The sequence below is a fragment of the Saccostrea cucullata genome, unplaced genomic scaffold, assembly GCF_032062105.1.
Source record: "Saccostrea cucullata isolate Sc308-1 unplaced genomic scaffold, CSIRO_AGI_Scuc_v1 ctg910, whole genome shotgun sequence".
Lineage (NCBI taxonomy): Eukaryota > Metazoa > Mollusca > Bivalvia > Ostreida > Ostreidae > Saccostrea > Saccostrea cuccullata.
The window spans coordinates 89,894-110,122 of record NW_026940774.1 but is presented as its reverse complement, the minus strand read 5'-3'; the positions used below and the strand labels follow the sequence as shown (position 1 = coordinate 110,122).

General features: G+C 33.3%; 2 protein-coding genes across 3 annotated transcripts; both read left to right on the top strand.

Moving 5' to 3' along the window:
* The first annotated feature begins 1,632 nt into the window (after positions 1–1,632).
* LOC134256282 (antiviral innate immune response receptor RIG-I-like) lies at positions 1,633–8,953 on the top strand. Of its 2 annotated transcripts, none has more exons than XM_062738941.1 (17): positions 1,633–1,725; positions 2,128–2,301; positions 3,186–3,320; positions 3,562–3,897; positions 3,986–4,105; positions 4,271–4,726; positions 5,071–5,249; positions 5,337–5,518; positions 5,632–5,821; positions 6,032–6,194; positions 6,417–6,512; positions 6,665–6,822; positions 6,925–7,063; positions 7,154–7,393; positions 7,567–7,734; positions 8,019–8,277; positions 8,426–8,953. In XM_062738941.1, the coding sequence occupies exons 2-17, from the start codon at positions 2,130–2,132 to the stop codon at positions 8,805–8,807; spliced, it is 3,375 nt and encodes a 1,124-aa protein (XP_062594925.1). In that variant the 5' UTR covers positions 1,633–1,725; positions 2,128–2,129; the 3' UTR covers positions 8,808–8,953. The 2 variants fall into 2 exon arrangements, with proteins under 2 accessions (XP_062594925.1, XP_062594926.1); XM_062738942.1 differs by lacking the exon at positions 1,633–1,725 and adding an exon at positions 1,911–2,003.
* Positions 8,954–10,643: 1,690 nt separating this feature from the next.
* On the top strand, positions 10,644–19,439 carry LOC134256280 (antiviral innate immune response receptor RIG-I-like). Its single transcript, XM_062738936.1, has 13 exons — positions 10,644–10,731; positions 13,981–14,372; positions 14,489–14,643; positions 14,732–14,910; positions 15,135–15,330; positions 15,817–15,979; positions 16,307–16,402; positions 16,574–16,713; positions 17,067–17,205; positions 17,335–17,580; positions 17,906–18,073; positions 18,382–18,649; positions 19,033–19,439. Exons 2-13 carry the CDS (start codon positions 14,003–14,005, stop codon positions 19,424–19,426), a joined length of 2,514 nt encoding a protein of 837 aa, XP_062594920.1. The 5' UTR covers positions 10,644–10,731; positions 13,981–14,002; the 3' UTR covers positions 19,427–19,439.
* Positions 19,440–20,229: the final 790 nt, after the last annotated feature.

The following is a 20,229-nucleotide window of genomic DNA, read 5'->3' as shown; positions in this document are numbered from 1 at the left end:
ATCTATTTTAAATTCATTATCTGTCAAGACAATTTACATGTATTCCAAAAGTTTTGGGGGAACTATACTACACCAAATTGAAAACTTCATTAAAAAAATTTTAAGAATAATTAATTTTTAAAAATCCAGTTTTCTAATAAGAAACAAGATGTGTTTGAGGAGCTCCTAAATATACATTATTATTTTCTTATGGACAATTTTAGAACCAACAAAACCTGAAACACTATGCGCATTTAAAAAAAACTCTTTTCAGCAGATAAGTGAAAGTCAAGATCACAAGGTCATTGACCTTGGTGTCATTTGAAGAACTTCAATAGTGGAGTATGCACACCAAATATGAAGTCTCTATCTCTCATGGTTCAAAAGTTATGGCGAAAATTTTGTAAAATCTATTTTTAGCATATAGGTCAGTCAAGGTCACAAGGTAATTGACTTTGGTGTCATTTGAAAGAGCGTCATTGGTGGAGTAAGCATATCAAATATGAAGTCTCTATCTTTCATGGTTCAAAAGTTATGGCGAAGGTTAAAGTTGACAACTGACAAACAAACAGACAGGACAAAAACAATATACGCCTCGGATTTATCGATCCGGGCGCATAAAAATAAAATCGAGTGTTAATGAAATTTTCATCAGTTACAAATTTTCCTTGAATATTATAGCAAACGTTGACAGAGGTATGTAAAAACCATAGGGGCTTGTCTTCTGGATGTTGAAATGTAAAATAAATAAAATTTTGAATCTTCTTTAAATACACTTCAAAGTTCTTAAAATAAAGATTATGACATTTTTGGGCAAGAAAAAAAACCTATAAACAAGATATGTTTGTGAAACACTTATGTCCCCATATGGCAACATAGCGAAGGTAAAACTTTCTCAAATGTAAATGATAATCAAATATGTTGGTACTCAAAGTAAGGAATTTTCACAAGAAAAACAAATGTGAAATATGAAAGCCTTAGCACCACCTTTTCAAAATTTATGACCAAGGTTAAAGTTTTTTTAAAAGTAGGTCAAACTCTTAGATCAAGGTCAAAGGGTCATAGTTGTTGGTTTTTACAAAAAAAGGTCTTGTCACAAGAATTACACATGTGAAATATGAAAGCCCTTGCTTTAAACGTTCAAAAGTAATGGCCAAGGTAGGTTGGTCAATCTACCGAGGTCAAGGTCAAAGTTGTTCGTATTCTAGGAGAGGTCTTGCCACACAAAGTACATATGAGAAGTATGAATTCGAAAGTCCCTGGCACCAACCATTTAAAAAATATGGCTAAAGTAAATAAATGTTTTGGGGGTTTTTTTTGTTATAATGGGTCAAACTCCAAGGTCAAGGTTAAACGGTCAAATTTAATGGTACCCAAAGAAATGTCTTGAAATAGGAATACACCTGTGAAATATGAAAGCCATTGCCCCACCCACTGAAAAATTATAGGCAAGGTTAAAGTTTTTGCGTACAAACAGACGGACAGGCTAAAACGGTATATACCCCCGAGACTTTGTTTACGGAAGCATAATTATTTATTTTTATGAAAGATTACCAAAGATAAAGCATTATTTGGCGCAAATGTTGATGTTCCAATCCAGATTTTAGATAAAACCCCAAAGCTGGAAAACCCCTATGCATAAAAATAGATACAATGCAAACAAATCTAATATTAGCTATCCTTGGAAAAAGAAACGAAAGTTAATGTATTGATGACAATTAACCAGAAGAAACAAATGCGAAAGAGGTAAGTATACTATACAAAATCCATTAGATTGATGTCGGTGTGAGTCGCGAACTCCTGTGGTCAAAGAGACTGATCGAGGTTTGACCCAATCTGACCTGAAATAATCAGCTGATTTAATTGCGATTTTGTATTGTATCTATTTTTACCAACAATATAAATTTATCTTTATAAAAAACAGATTTTTGGAAAAACAACTTAGCTAATTGCTACCTTGATGCTGTTCTAAGGAATTATATAATAACACAGTAACTGAAAAGGCCGATAAGAACAAAACTTGGGTGAGCGATATAGATATGAAGAAGAAATACTGCATTGTTAAAGCATCTGGCACTGATTGAAAGAGCTTATAAAATATAATACATTTATATTGAATTGAATGTTCTATCATGATGAACATTACAGCTATGGGTGACATAAACAACGGCCCAGACAGCTCCCTCTCGGGGATGCCAAGTATAAAATGTACACTGGACACGCCAGACATACCTAAATTGGTGTCTTTGTACAGACCTCTTGTTGTGAGATGTGCCCAGGGAAGAGAGTTAATTTCTCATCTAAAAGGTGTCATCGATGACGGTATGTATGCATGCAGTTAATAAAATATTTGTATGGAATACAACCCGGGGTAAATCCCCGTACACCCTTGATTGAACCTGGATAACGCATTTGTTTCCTCTGTGATCATAAAAATGCTTTGTAATCATCTAAGTTACATTTACACCCGGCTCTGTTATTCTCTGCTTGTTACTTAAATGAAATTGTAAGGCCCATGAAAAATTTTACTTGTTCTGAAAAAAGAAAATTACCTGATATTGATCACCTCCTATCTCCAATATCCGTCACTTTTAAAAATGGAATTTGAATCTTATCAACTGTGAACATGGGGGGTGCTTCAATTAAGTTGAAAAATTATTAAGCTTCTTCGTCCTATTAGATCTATCTATTATATATGCATACTAGTATGTAAAATTTTACTCCAAACTTTGGAATCACATTAACTATGGTTGAAAAAAAAAAACATGACTCTCCAGATGTTCGTAGTATTTACACACTTAAAGAAATTTTGTAAAAATTCTACATGTACGACTTGTAAAAATATTGATTTTGCCCCTGAATTTCTCTAGCCACAGGGTCCTTGTTCTGAACAAACTTCAATCTGTGCAACGCTTGCATATTTAAGAATGTCTCCACTTGTAAGAGGACATGGTGCTTAAATTTACTCTCTTTTACCTAAGAATTTTCTTTTTGATAACACTTAGCAGTTTAAGAGAAAAATTCGAAAATTTTAAAATTTTACAAAGAAGTAGACGTCAATGGGTTAAAAGAAAGCTTTATTGAATCTTGAATTGATTTAATAATTCAGGTGAGAGCTAGGAAAATATATGATTTGTATTTGAATTATGAACGTGGTCATCTGTCTATATACCTACAATAATTTGAAGAATGCATTTCCCATTTAGTTGCTCGGCAAGAAGTCCGTCAAATAAACAGAAACCAAGGTGACATTGCCTCTATGGACTGTCTTCTTAATCATCTGGAATTGAGTGGCCATCCAAAGAAATGGGAGAAGTTTGTAGACGCTTTAGAAAACAATGGTTCGTCCAGTGCTGCAATATAAGAACCTGTAAAGTTTATTGGTTACGTGTATGCGAGACTATTAGGCTGGTGTTTGAGAAGCAATTTCTTTATAAAATTGTTTCTTCAGTGTGTATATTTTTTGAAAACGAATTCAATGTATAATACATATTCAGAAAAACAACAAAGTCTTACAATTTGCTTGTTAATAAATATACTTTCCATCTTTAAAAAAGTCAATTTATTACTTTCATTCTGTAGAGTACCATTATGTAGCAAAGGCACTGAAAGGCGGGGAAGTACCGAGAGATGTATTTGTCAAATACAGAAAACTTCTAATGGAACACAATGTAAAATTCATCCAAAAAATCGACCCTTCTGATATCGTTCCAGACTTATGTAGTAGACATGTGATAAATGACATGGACAAAGAAAATATTCAGGCCGAACAAAACACACAGGGTAAAATATGTGCTACAAATGTATTACTGGATCGAATTTGGCGTCATCATCAAAACTGGTACGATGAATTCCTGGATGTCCTTTGCGGAAAGAATTCAGATCTCGTCAAAAGTATTGATAGCGACTACTATAATAGTAAGTTCCTGTTTTGTTTTCATTATGCATAGATGACATTTTGGGGATATTTTGCAAGAAACTGATATTCGACTACATTTATGCTTAGATTGGAAACAGCGAAATAACATCAAGGTTCAGTCTCTAATTAGGGCACCAGAAATTTCTGCAGACCATGATTCGAACAATCTTCTGAGCTCATCCTCCATTCGAGAGAACTATTTATCAGGTTAGACTCAGCAAACTTTCTTGAGAGCAAACAATCTCTAATTGTATATAATTAAAAATATCACAGGGAATATAAACGTTTTTCCAAAATTGTTTTAAATATTACGAATTCAAATTATTCAAATAAAATCTTCTGTAAGTAGGAATTCCAATTTTTCCTTTACAGACACCGGTGAGCCACAAATCACTCTTGGTGATCAGTCTACTCCGCCTCCGGATCACTTGGATCTTGGAGGAAGTTCTCTTTTCGGGGATACTTGTAACTCTTTATTTTCAATGAGGCAAGACGACTCTGACGACGAGCTTACATATGCGAAAAAAGTTGCACAGGCTGAATATCAAAAAAATTCTATGAATTCATTAGTTGAAAAGGAGAAACAGACCAACAAGTCTTTGGAGAACTTGAAGCTTTCAGTTGCCAGTGGAGGTCTCTCTGTTTCATCAAGTGACCAAAACACTGATCTTGACATTCAGCAACCTAGCAGAAATCAGGAGTACAGCAGTATTCATTCTTCGATTGTAGAGCGTCTACTGGAAAGCATGGATAACAGTGTCGACAGGAACATCCAAAGAGAAGGTGGCTCTAAGCCTAACATTGTGGGACCAGAATGTCCTGCTATTGGTACGAAAATTCTAGAAAGAATCAAGAAAATATCTACACAATAATTTTAGCGAAACTATTTCTACAACTGTAATGTTTTGAAAACCAAAATATTCTCTTACATATGCATGGAAATCCCTCTGATACAATCAGTTGAATATGTCTACTTGTGCATGATATAGCAAATAAAGTTCAGAATATTTTAATTTAAATTGCATAAAATGAAATCTCGTTATTAAAAAAATCTTGAATAACATACTAGAAATTACAGAACACGATTTTCATCCAAGTTTATCATTACCGTTATGGTATATAAAATTTTCATCTCTGCCTATTACTTCCATTGGAATCCATTTGGTTTACAGAAACTCGGTCAGTTGACGAAAACAACGACAGTTCGGATGAAGATACAGTCGCTGCAAAACCACTAAACTTGCGGAACTATCAGATGGAGTTGGCAAGAGCGGCTCTTCAAGACAAAAACTGCATTATTGTTGCTCCAACTGGAAGTGGAAAAACTCATGTTGCAATGAAAATCATACAGGTAAATAGCTATCTTGCGGATGAAATTATTTTTTAGTATATCCGACCCAGAAAGAATTAATGACTTGTTGCATGCATGTACTTTCAGAATCACAGAGAAAAACGCAGGCGAATGGATTTTCCAAAGGTCGCCTTTCTTGTTGAGCAAAGCGCTCTGGCAGAACAACAAGGAAAAGTTTGCAAAGAGTTTTTGGGTTGCAAAATCAAGGTCATAACAGGAGAGAAACAGAGAGAGGAGAGTCTTCAAAACTTGTCATGCTGGGTTCAAAAGTAGGGAAATCTTATACATATATTTCTAATCTCTTGCCTTTTTTATTTGATAATTATGTAAAACAAAATAAATGTCGATGAGTAGAATTTGTTTTTTTATTTGCATTCACCAGAAAGGATATTCTCGTCATAACAGCCCAGATCTTAGTCAATGCTTTGGCGGTCGGTGATGTAAAAATTGAAGACTTTACTCTGATTGTCTTTGATGAGTGTCATCATTCACATGCTAAACATCCTTATAATCAAATAATGGCGCATTATTTAGACCTAAAACTAGAGGACAGACACAGGCAGCTTCCTCAGGTTTGTAAACCGTTCATATAGAAGAATGAATCTTAAATTAAAAATTAAAGAAAAAAATCAGAAAAAAAATCCGAGGACGGACTTTAACTCTTGGTCATATTCGTCTTTAGTTTGCACTCTTCATGATCACCAAACACAATTTAGGAAATTTAGTCTTGCTGCATTTAGTGTGTGCGTGTATATTATACGGGTATTTTTATTTTTGCAAAGATTGTTGGTCTGACTGCATCCGTTGGTGTGGGTAAGGCAAAGAACACGGAGAAGGCCATGGAATGGATCTTCAGCATGATGGCAAATATGGACGCGGAGGAATTATGTGTTGTTGAAGACTACAAGGCAGAGCTAGCACAGCATGTTAATATCCCAGATCAAGGTTCGATCAAAATCCCTCTAATACTTTTTATACAACAAAGTCTCTAAGTATTAGTAACAGAACCCATTATTTATACCCGAAAACAATGTGCTCGAGAAAGAGAAAGAGCTTCACTCACGGTATAAATGTGTTTAACATTGATCCAAAAGTTTTATGTCTGAAACTTAACATGCCAGATTCTAACAAAAAAAAATCAGTGTTTATTTATTATTTTTTTTCCAGATGTTGTAAAAACTCCTGGAAGAACGAAAAATGAATTTGGGAAAACCATTGATGGTATCATGAAAGTTATTCATAAATGGATGATCAACTCTCACCGTAAGATTATTATATATCTTAGATACATTAACAATGATATGTAAACTTCATATTTTTGAGATAATCATTCCATACTTTCTGGGAATTGGTTCGGTTAAAAAAAATCTGTGGTCATCAATATTGGAAGAATTCAAAGCATTGTTTATTTTTAGAGGCAAAAGAGGTTACAGATCAGAGTGTTCTAAAGCCACCAGTTGAGAGCGGCAACGACCAGTATACACAATGGCTCAGCAGACTTTGGAAAGAAGAGGCAAAGATAGTCAACGAGAAAGCCAGAAGGTTTATTCATACCTGCCGAGTTTATCTTGATGTGGGTAATCTCTAAATTGTAGAACAATGTAATTTGATTTATTTTTAACATGTATTTTACAGTTTTTGTGCAATGGAATAAATGCCAAAATATATTTGACAGATGTACAACAAATCGTTGATCATATACAACGATGCGCGGGCTTCAGATTCTCTAGCTTTCATCAGAGATGAATTAAAGAGATGGGGAGAACATCAAAAACCAGATGAAACTGACAACAAGCTGAAATCTTTCTTTGAAAGTGAGATATTATGTCTTTCATTTAACTAATTAATTCATGAGAGGAAAAAAAACAGCACTAATTTTCACCTTAATAATTTATTCAATTCAGAGAGCGAGGGGTTCTTGCAGACATGCACATATGATCCAAACCACAACAATCCAAAATTGCTGGAACTACGAAAACTGATCCTGAAAGCATTTCATGTTGACGCAGACAGCCGCGGAATAATTTTTGTAAGAACACGTGATCTGGTAAAGGCAATTTACCGCTGGATGGAGGAAACAGATGATTTGAGATCACTTAAGCCGGTCATGTTTACTGGGGCTCAGGCTAAAAGCAGTGCAGGAGGTAACAAAAGCCTTTGCTTCCATGAAAAATGAGACTTGAGAGTTGATCATAAAGTTCAACTACTTTTAGCTATAGATGAAAGAAATCAATTCAATTCATGTAATTATAGATCAATACGTCATGAAAAGCATTTTTGAGAGCCTTTTATTAAACGAAAGACATTTTTACCTTAGGAATGACAAAAGTACAGCAAATTGACGCGCTAACGTTGTTCAAGGAGGGGCGACATAAAATTGTCATCGCCACATCAGTTGCAGAGGAAGGATTGGACATCCAGAAATGTAATCTTGTGATCCGATATTCTTACGTCAGTAATGAGATAGCTATGGTCCAGGCAAGGGGTAAGTGTGATTTACTTTTTAAAATGAAAGTTTTTAATGGTTGATTATTTTAAATGTTTCTCTTCAATCGTAAACTATAAAAAAAAATTATACAATAAATATTTTTGAATGAGTGAAATCTGTACACTGTAGTGGAAAGACGATTATAAAATAAATTTTGTTGGCCAAGGAGTGAATTAACTTCAATCACTTTCAAAGAAACATGAACATATTACATACTGAAATAACAACTTATCCAGTACCTTATGCATTTGACTTACATTAGATATAAATGTATGTTAAAGGGAGAGGAAGGCGGGAAAATGGGAAGTACTTTGTGGTAGCCACACAAGGAGACAAAACCGCTGAAAGAGAAGAATTGAACATGATCAGAGAAGCAATGATGAATCGTGCCATCGAGATGCTGAGGCAGAGATTCAAAACCGACCCAAGAGGCTGCCTGAAAACTATCCTGGATATACAGAGGAAGGCCAAAACAGAGCGTGACCTTGCTGCAAAAAATAAGGAAGGGATAGTTGTGCGCCAAGGACAGTATGTATTACGGTAAGTATGAGGAACAGAATTTTCAGTTAAAATCTTTTTCAGTAAGTTTTGATGTAGTCTATACATGCAGATTGCCAAGATGCATTTGGTGCTGTTTTAGTACATATATACAAGTAACACTAATTGTTCTTACCTTTTAATTTTACAGGTGTCAAAAATGCAGCCAGTATGTATGCATGTCGAATGAGGTCAGAAAAATCCAAAACGCCCATCACGCTTGTATTTGTGACGACATCAAAGAGCGAGTTGTTGGCCAACGTCTTCCTCGGCCACAGTTCCAAGACGACGATTTAAAATGCGCCGTCGGCAAACTCCTCTGTAAATCTTGTGGATCTGACCTTGGGAATGTTTCTATTTATAGAAATGCCCAGTTTCCTATCCTTAAAATTGAAAGCCTTCTAATGGAGGACAGCATGGGGAGACGAGACGTTAAGAAGAAATGGAAGAGTGTGCCGTTTGCAGTTCAGGAAATAACGGCAGACGACATAATGCAGAGATCACGTGGTGAAAAACTGCTTGAAATGATGTAAATTTACAATTTGTCATTGACTTTTTTTGTGCTAAAACAAACGATAAATATGTATGAAAGGAAATGATAATACACAGTAACTGTAAGACTACATGTGTAGATCTTAATTTTTAAACCTAGCTATGATAAAAAAAATTGTGAAGTGACATTCCGCTTATACAATGTGTCAGATAAACACAAAAGGATAAAATAGTGTTTGTGATATAAATAGTCATTACGAAACAATGTGATTGTATGTACACGATCAGTAATTTTGTAAATTCTTATATATCCATTGTTATGAATACTACTGTCTTTCAAAATGATTATTTATAAGAGAAAAAAATAGAAAAAAAATTTCTGAAATGCATGTTATGAATGAAAATGACTCACTTTATTTTACGTTTTTGCATAATACTTAAAACTTCTATATTGAATGTACATTTTATCATTAAAATTTTTTAGATGGGAAACGTATAAATTTTCATTTTATTTTAAGCTAAATGAAGCATAATATTGTATTCACAATGCTTAATCTATATTAAAGATTTTTTTCTCCAGTACTAATTAAGGCATTCAAATAGAATTATGGAAAATTTTAAATAACTTGCGTATTTACTCACATTACATAAAATTACTCGAGTTCATCGGGTGACAGAACTACCTTTGCGCGGGGAGTAGCTTCATTGGCGGATCCAGAGGGGGGGGGGTTCCGGGGGTTGGAAACCCCCCTTTATTTTTTGCCAAGTGGAGAGAGAGAGAGAGGGGATACTAAATATTTGTTCGTCTAACTTATGTATTGAATAGATAGATTCTCACACATTTAGTTTCCTCCATTCACCTTCACTATTACTTTTTTTTGTGACAGAATGGTAGAAAATATTCTGCTTGTTTTTATATATCTTATATATGATATGTAACATGCGATGTTTAATATGATATTCCCGCGATCTTTGGCCGTGTTGGCTATACATATATCGTTTTTGATCATATCTTTTGAAAGAACTAACATGTAACACTTTGTTTTAAACCCCACCCGCACCCCACCCCTCTTAACGAGATTTCTGTGTACTTTTCGGAAATGCTGCAAATCCATTCAATTTCAAGGCTTCAGTAGTTCTTGAAATGTGTTGGTTTTTACGGACTGGGGGTACCTTCTCAAAGAAAAAAAAGACGTTAAACAAAGTTATTATTTACCACAAAGATAGGCGTCGGAACCGGGGGTGTGCTAGGAGGGCTTAGCCCCCCCCCCCTTTTTGCAAATATATACATAATATAGGCATTGGAAATTGGGGTTTATCTTTTGTTGGCTTAGCCCCCCCCCCCTTAAATTTACTTCCGACGCCTATCATATGCACAACTTTAGATCTTTCCATACGTGAATGTGAATCTTTGCTTGAGAGTGTGTCGGGGGGGGGGGGGGGGGGTAATCATAATTATATAGGACCCCCCCCCCCCCCTTTCAAAAATTGCTGGATCCGCCCCTGAGCTTAGATATATGCTTATTATGACTGAATGAATCAAGGATATGGTAAAAATGTAAATATATAAAATAACGGTTTGGAACTTTGGTTTTATTATAATGATTAAACAGTTTGCAATTGCTTACGAGATAACTTCATTTATAAACCACTTTTAATTAGCGTTTATGCAAAAAGTCAGCATTCATACTTCTGTATCAATACATAATTTACAATAATACATCTATTTGGTCTGTACAGTCGAGAAGTGTGAAATGTCCCAACGATTCCATTTCGTGACTCCATTACATCTCACAATTCCACTCTGCAAATTACCACAAGCCGTAAAGGTTGCATTTAGGGAAATGTTTTCTGAAATTGTTTAAAAATAGAAGCAGTTGAGTTACTTGAAACGAAAGTGGAAGTCAGACTTACTTGTTTATGGGTTAAATTGAGATTGAATCTTATCTTAAAGCAGTGTTATGGGTAAGTCTGATCCATGTTTTTAAAAACTGTAAAGCAGAATATTTATCAATAATAAAAGATGATAAGAATATTCGTCATTTTAACAATTTACACAAATCCAATACATACACACACTTCCTTCTATCTCTATGGCTGCTCATGCATATTAATATTTGTATGCTTTTAAAATTAAGTAAATGATCATATAAAAATTATGCATATCTTTTTTTCTGGTAAAAAAAATACTTTTAAATTTATTTAAATTTGTGCTTTAAATCTTTATCATTAAGGAAACTTGCATTTTTCAGTGTCACTGATTTAATCAAAATTCAATCAAAATAAGTTTCTAATTTTTGAAGAACCTATATATACAACAATAACGACCATGAAAAATACCAACCATTAAAAAGATATGTAAAGTTAGCTACTAGTAACTGGCTACGAGAAGTAAGTAAAGTTGGCTACTAGTAACTGGCTACTAGTAGCTAGCTACGACAAGCAAGTAAAGTTGGCTACTAGTAACTGGCTACCAGTAACTGATTTAAATATTCTAATACCTTTTGTGTTAAATTATGCTAATTTGGGAGAAATGATTTGGCACTAAAGTTACCGAGATATCGTTATTAATAAACTCTTGTTTATTAATTATTAATAATAATAATTATTAATAAACCTTTTGTATCAAATTATGCAATTTTGGGAGACAAATCTTGATATTATAGAAGTAGCTGCAATTTTACACCGCTGATATCCACTGATATTGTTGATTAAAACAATCTCTGAGCTTCTCCACATGATCTGGCACCAAAGGTACCAAGATATCGTTATTAATAAACTCAGCTACTAGTACCTTTTGTTTAAAATTATACAAATTTTAGGAGACAAATGTTGATATTATAGAAGTAGCTGCATTTTTACACCGCTGATATCCACTGATATTGTTGACAAAAACAATGTTTAAGCTTTTCCACATGGTCTGGCACTAAACTTAACAAGATGTCGTTATTAATAAACTCAGCTACTAGTACCTTTTGTTAAAAATTATGCAGTTTTGGGTGACAAATGTTGATATTATAGAAGTAGCTGCATTTTTACACCGCTGATATCAACTGATATTGCTGATAAAAACAATGTCAAAGCTTTTCCACATGGTCTGGCACTAAAGTTATCAAGATATCATTATTAATAAACTCAGCTACTAGTACCTTTTGTTTAAAATTATGCAATTTTGCGAGACAAATCTTGATATTATAGAAGTAGCTGGATATTTAAATCGATGATATCAACCGATATTGTTGATAAAAACAATCTCTGAGCTTTTCCACATGATCTGGCACTAAAATTACCAAGATATCGTTATTGATAAACTCAGCTACTAGTACCTTTTGTTTAAAATTATGCAGTTTTAAGAGAAAAATGTTGATATTATAGAAGTAGCTGCATTTTTACACAACTGATATCCACTGATATTGCTGATAAAAACAATGTCTAAGCTTTTCCACTTTAGTGCCAGATCATGTGGAAAATCTTAGAGATTGTTTTTATTAACAATATCAGTTGATATCAGCGGTGTAAATATCCAGCTACTTCTGGAATATCAACTTTTGTCTCACAAAATTGCATAATTTTAAACAAAAGGTACTAGTAGCTGAGTTTATTAATAACGATATCTTGGTAACTTTAGTGCCAGATCATGTGGAAAAGCTCAGAGATTATTTTTATCAACAATATCAGATGATATCAGCGGTGTAAATATCCAGCTACCTCTGGAATATCAAGATTTGTTTCCCAAATTTGCATAATTTTAAACAAAAGGTACTAGTAGCCGAGTTTATTACTAACGATATCTTGGAAACTTTACTGACAGATCATGTGGAAAATCTTAGAGATTATTTTTATCAGCAATATCAGTTGATATTTGCGGTTTAAATATCCAGCTACTTCCGGAATATCAAGATTTGTCTCCAAAAATTGCATCATTTTAAACAAAAGGTACTAGTAGCTGAGTTTATAAATAACGATATCTTGGTTACTTTAGTGCCAGATCATGTGAAAAAGTTCAGAGATTGTTTTTATCAACAATATCAGTGGATATCAGCGGTGTAAATATCCAGCTACTTCTGGAATATCAACTTTTGTCTCTCAAAATTGCATAATTTTAAACAAAATTACCATTAGCTGATTTTATTACTAACGATATCTTAGTAACTTTACTGACAGATCATGTGGAAAATCTTAGAAATTATTTTTATCAACAATATCAGTTGATATCTGCTGTTTAGATATCCAGCTACTTCCGGAATATCAAGATTTGTCTCTAAAATTGCATAATTTTAAAGAAAAGGTACTAGTAGCTGAGTTTATTAATAACGATATCTTGTTAACTTTAGTGCCAGATCATGTGGAAAAGCTCAGAGATTGTTTTTATTAACAATATCAGTGGATATCAGAGGTGTCAAAATGCAGCTACCTCTATAATATCAACATTGGTCTCCCAAAATTGCGTAATTTTAAACAAAAGGTACTAGTAGCTGAGTTTATTACTAACGATATCTTGTTAACATTAGTGCCAGATCATGTGGAAAAGCTCAGAAATTGTTTTTATCAACAATATCAGTGGATATAAGCGGTGTAAAAATCCAGTTACTTGTATAATAACAACATTTATCTCCCAAAATTGCACACTGTTAACGGTACTAGTTGCTGAGTTTATTAATAATGATATTTTTGTAACTCTAGTGCCAGATAATTTCTCCCAAATTAGCATAATTTAATACAAAAGGTACTAGAATGTTCAAGTCAGTTACTGGTAGCCATGCAGTTACTAATAGCCAACTGTACTTACTTATCGTAACCAGCTACTAGTAGTTAACTTTACCATTTGTCGTAGCCAGCTACTAGTAGCCAGTTACTACATGTAGTAGCCAACTTTACTTACTTCTCGTAGCCAGCTACTAGTAGCTAACTTTACCACTTGTCGTAGCCAGCTACTAGTAGCCAGTTACTAGTAGCCAACTTTACTTACTTCTCGTAGCCAGCTACTAGTAGCTAACTTTACCACTTGTCGTAGCCAGCTACTAGTAGCCAGTTACTAGTAGCTAACTTTACATATCTCCATTAAAATACTCTTTTCCTTTTAATTCTGTTTAAATTCTAAAGATAGCTCCCAGTTTATTCTATTTTCCTTCTCAGTTTTCAAAAATATAGATTTTCAATATTGAGTTGGGTGATATTAATTTACATCAGTTGGGTGATATTAATTAACATCAGTTGGGTGATATTAATTAACATCATGGAAGAGGAATCCTTCACAATCCATGGACTTCACGTTAAGGAAGAGGTTGATCCAAGAAAAAATGAAACAACAGATTCACATCAGAACTCAGTAGACTTTATTTCTTTATATGATGACGACGAAGGTGTTCAAAATCAAAACAAAGAGATTTCTATGGAAGAAGATTTGAAGAATTTATCTCTCGCATCTGAATTACTACATGGGGAAAATTCCTCAACTGAAAATACAGAAAACGAGGAAACAAGTTTAGTTTACAGTGACCCTGAAATATCAAATCCAACTGCAAACTCGAGCAAATATGCCTATTCAGAGAGCATCAAACATATAGAGAAAGAAAGCATAGCAGAATGGACACCATTGGGACAGAGTAAGAGAATATACTTTATGCTATAAATGTTGTTCAGTGTCAAGTTGTACTTTCTCTTTCCCAATAACATTTAATTAGTGCATTACTTAAGTTATACTTAAGGAGAATATTTACAGGTGGATCAAAAAGTAAGGAGGATGCCCCCAAGAAGAAATTGGAACTCAGACAGTATCAACAAGAACTGGCGGAAAGAGCTTTAAGAGGAGATAACTGTATAATTATCTCTCCCACTGGCAGTGGCAAAACAGTGGTGGCCATTAGAATAATTCAGGTTTGTTAGCCATATTTCGGTGAAAAAACATTGTTTAATTTTTTTTTATTTGAAAGATCCTATACCATTTATTTTTTATTTGCAATAGTATCACCTTGAAAAACTTGAAAAAGGTAAGAAAATTGCCTTTGTTGTGGACAAAAACAATCTAGCAAATCAACAGGCCGAGAAAATAGAAGAATATATACAATGCAGATTGAAGGTTATATCTGGAGACATTCAAAGGGAACAGGAAAATGTTCAGGATATTGCATCCTTTTTCCCTCAGTAAGTATTGAAATTAAGGATTATGTTGTAGGAAACATTTAATCAGCAAATTAAATGCAATACGGTAGATTAATTTTTCAGAAACTTTATAATAAGATGCTCAAAAGAGTGTATACCAAAATATACCAATTGATTGATTAAGAAATGTCGAACATTTCTTTTAAATTCGCGATGTTTTTTGAAATATAATTATATAGTTATTGATAATTATGTTACCACTACAGATATGATGTTCTTGTGGTCACTGCTCAAATGCTGGTCAATGCTTTAAACAAACAGAATGTCAACATTCGGTCTTTTTCAACTCTTATTTTTGATGAGTGTCATCACTGTTGTGGAACCCATCCATTTCAGAAGATAATGAATCATTATTTAGACGCGAAATTAGAATACTTCGGCGGGGAATGCCAGCTTCCACAAGTATGAACAATGTATTACGCCATAGTAATTACTGTAAACCAACTTTTACAAGTATGCGAGAAAGTTCGCAACAGCCTTGTCATCGCGAATATTTCTCGCCTTGAACCGGTATTTAAAGTTTCTGTCTATTTACAACAGATCGAAAAAGGCCTGATCGCGAAAATTAATTGTCTCTAACTAGTTTACCTCTGGTAAATCGCGAAATAGAGTCGTCGCGAATAAAAGTTGGTTTACAGTATTGTGTTACTGTATTAAATGAAGGTTTCCAAAGCTTAATTTTTCTTTACAGTTTTTTGTTTTCTTTTTAGCGTACATGTTGACAAAATCTCTTTGGATGCAATTTTTTTCATACACGGGTGTATTTCAAATTGCATGACTAATAAGAAAAGATGTGTTTATTTTTAAGTTACTGTTTCAAATTAACAAAGTCTATCTTTCTAAAAAGAAATAATTTGATATTTCACATTTATATCTTCCTTTTCACAGATCATCGGCTTCACGGCATCAATAGGTCTGGGCAAGTCCAACACTGTCCAGAAAACAATAGAACATGTAAAGACCACCTTAGCAAATATGGACGCTAATTATTTAGTGACGGTTCAGAGAAACAAGAGTGAATTGGCAAAACATATGAACAACCCAAGACAATGTAAGCCAATAAGATAAAAATGTAAGCCGAATTTTGTCACGGTATCGATATGTCAACCACAAAATATTATAGCTTAACTCTTTTTCATTTTTTATAATAGAGACTTCATCAATTTAATAAGGTATAAAATATAGATACTTTAAGTAAATAATCAACAATTCTTCATTGAAGAAATCATTATCCCTCTGAACTAATAGTTTTTCTTCAAAGCACGAAAATATGACCTCACAAAAAGAAGCGACTTTGCAGAAAGTTTTCAATGATTAAATTTCAACAGAATATTTAAAATTGACTATTTTCATAAGCATATTTGACAAATTGATTTAGACATTACAACTGTACCTGTCCGAAGAAACGACGAGTTTGGGACACATATAAGACTTCTTATGATTAAAACTGAGAAATATTTAGACGACGCGGGAGGTATGTATATACCTTTTTTACTTTTTTAATTGAAATTTGTAATTTTTGAAAAGTCTTATCTGTGAGCATTTCTTAACGAAACTGGAATAAAACAAAACTTTACAATACATAGTGACACTTTAATATATGATTATACATTTTTTTCTGATTTCCATAATGTCTGAACTGTAGTCGGATTTCTACGTCCTCCAGCGGCAAAAGGGAGTACACAATACAAAAACTGGTTAGAAGACGCTCTTTTGAAAGCAGTAGCTCAGATTTCTGAAACAGATACAAACCGATCATTGTTCACTTTGAGGAAGTATTTAGAGGTATATTTGTTTTTTTTTTATACTAAATAACTGCTCTTAGTAAGATAACTAAAAAGGGAACTCAAAATTGAAACTTCAATTATTATGTTTTGATTTTGAGAAAATGATTAAATATATATAAAATATTCTACTGGCTTACATATTTCAACTGAAGTAGAATTTTTCACCAAAATGCCCAAGGTTTTAAGTTTTCCTGGTTCCTCTTAAAATTTACAATGACCGTAAGTTCAATGGGTATGTAAACATAATAAATAGGAAATAAAACACAGATCTCTGCTTTGTATGTATTGACTATTGAACCTGTGTGTGAGTAGCATAGTATACTTTTCATTATCTTGGTTAATCATTCGTAGATTTACAACAATGCACTTGTCCACTTTTCACATGCCACAGCAATAGATGTTCTACACTTTATAATAAAGGAAATACGCAATCTTCCAAAACTGTCTGGACACACTGAACTGGAACAAAAAATTAAAAATTTGCTGGAAGGTAATTTAAATCTCTCTCTCTCTCTCTCTCTCTCTCTCTCTCTCTCTCTCTCTCTCTCTCTCTCTCTCTCTCTCTCTCTCTCTCTCTCTCAAATTTCAATCATTTGACACCTCCGATTTTCTGTTCAAGAGGATTATACGACGTTGGAAGCATGCGCCATGGATCATACGAGAACATCAGAAAACCCCCTTTTGCTTAAGCTGAAAGAAATCATACTCACCACATATGCTGAGAACCAAGACATGAGGGGAATAGTGTTTGTTCGATCACGTATTCTTGCAGAACTTCTGGCCTCTTGGATAGAGAATACAAAGGAATTACAGCACATCAAAGCTCTTAGATATACTAGTTCCCTAGCAAAACTTTCAGAAGGAGGTAAGCCTTAAAAATACTGTAATCTGAATTTATTTATTTTGGATAACAGTAAAGCAAGTTTTTCAGTAATTGGACAAATTTGGGTCCACAAGGTGTATCAAAATGTTTGTTGGAGATCATGTTAGTAAATTTTATTTTATTTAAACAGAATGCATGCATTTGTTATTGTTAAATTTTAGAAAATTTTATTTGATAAATCTTAATAAATTGCCAGAAATGGTCAAAATTAAATACTCAGCACACACTTATTTCATTCACTGAATCATAAGGTGGAAATATATAAGAAGGTGAAATTATTTATATAAAATATTTAATTCTAATTTAGGCATGACAAGATATGAACAAATAGATGCTCTCGACCTTTTCAAGGAGGGTCAGTATAAAATTATTGTGGCCACTACTGTTGCAGAGGAGGGACTAGATATCAAGGAATGTAATCTTGTCGTCAGATACGATTATGTTGGAAGTGCGATATCATTGGTTCAAGCTAGAGGTGAAATACTTTTGTCAGCTTGGTTTCACTATTATATAGTTACAAATTATCTTTTTAATTGTTTTTAATTATGTTTGTAAGCTATAACCAACATCAATTATAGTGTTTCTGAACTTTTATTTTCGAAACTTTTGTGACATTAGTGTAAAAGCCCTTAATTTTTTTATTATTTTTATCAAAATTATCAATTTTGAAAGGGGGAACTCAGTAATAAATTGTTAAAAATGATATGTATTTTAAAAGTAAACTACAAAAATGCTATCAACTTCTAAATGTCGTTTTTCTTTTTTCCAAATTGATTAAATCAGGTCGTGGTCGAGCAGAAAACAGTCGATTTTACATTCTGGCTTCAGAGGATAAATGCGTTGCTGAAAGAGAGCAAATGAATGTCTTACGGGAACCAATGATGGAAGAAGCAATGAGAAATGTACAGCAGCTAATTGAATACAATTATAGTTCATACCTCACCCAAAAACGAGAGATTCAGCAGCTTGCTAAAAGGGAACGTTGGGCAGCAAAACTAAATCAAGTTCAGAAGAGAGTACTGAATCTAGGCCTAGGAGAATATTATTTAAGGTAATTTCTAACTTATATATTATTTTTTTTTTCCGATTTTTTCTATGCAGTTTAACGAGTAGATTTGAACTTTTTTATTGTAAAAATAAAAAAATGTTTAATCTTAGCGGCACTCTCAAAAGTATGTCAAATTTTAATCCAGAATAGCCAAAATTTGTCCGAAACAAAATAGTTTTTCAAGAGGCAATTACAGAGATAAAATGTTTCTTCACCGTCTATGATTACACTCCTCCTTAGTGTGTAAAAAAAAGTGTTTCAGTTGCTTTTGTTTTCAGTTTTCATCAAATAAGATAGCTTTTATTACATATAATGACACAATTCTTGTTAAAATTGTTTGATCGAAAATGTTAAGATATGTTTCAATATTCTATTTACTTTTGTAGGTGCTTAAAATGCCATGCACACCTCTGTATGTCGAGCGACATAAGGAGGATTCTGAATCATCATTATGCTTGTATCAGTCCAGATTTAAAGTATAGTATCAACTGTACTAAGTTCGAAACGCCATCTTATCCTGGTGAGGATATTGAAATGGGAGTTGGTCAGATTGATTGCATTGGAAAAGGATGTTCAGTGAAACTGGGAACCATTGCTTTTTACGAAGGAATATTTTATCCTATTCTGAATATAAAGGCACTGAAGATAGAGAATGACTTCGAAAAGGGGAACACGCTTAAAAAGTGGGGTATGGTAGAGAAATATTTTACGGTGCCAGACCTTTCGACAAATGATATTGAAAACGTTTTAAAATCTGGAAAACTTGTCGAATTTAGCTAGAATGATATGAAAGTATTGTACGTGTCAGTTTATTTTTCTGCTGTCTTTCAAATTCAGAAATGAAATGAAAAGAGGGAAATAACTCTCAGTGATCAATCGTTAATAAATCCACAAACATTAAAATTTTTGAGGAGATGAAAAGATGTGTTGTTTAACATTGTTGTGTCTACAAAATGTATTGATGTTATAGGATGTGATAGAATTTATTTCTAAAATAGAAAGTGGTTTTTATGTGCTTTTTAAAACTGTTTTCCAAAAATAAATATTTTTATAAAATTTATAAAATAAAATATGAAAAATAACGATTAGTAATCAAACTCAAAGGTATATTGAAAAGAAACAAATCTGGAGCAAAGCAAACGAAGACCTCTAATGTCATCAGAGATTGGATGAGGTGCCAAAGAGAAGTTGGCATGCTCTAGTTCTACCGACAGGTCACATCAGCTGAATATTTTTTATGATCAGGCAAACGGAAAAAAACGTAGACAATTCAGTGAAAAAAAAGAATGATAAAAAGCATGATAATCTGTACGAAAAGTCAGTCAGCATTTGTTTATAGATAAATTGTATTTGCTGACAAGGTAATTGTATCTACCCTTGCGACTCTTCAAAAGAGAAGGTGTAAATATTTAGAGTACTGGAGAATGACTTTCTATTTATTTCTATTTTGTGTTGATTTTTAATTTTCTTTTTTCTCGAATACTTTAATATCAAAGTATTATTTACTTGACGGACACTTGATGGTAGAGAATTTGGTCCTATTAGGGTAAGAAATCCTGAAGTTAATTACACCTATTTTGTTA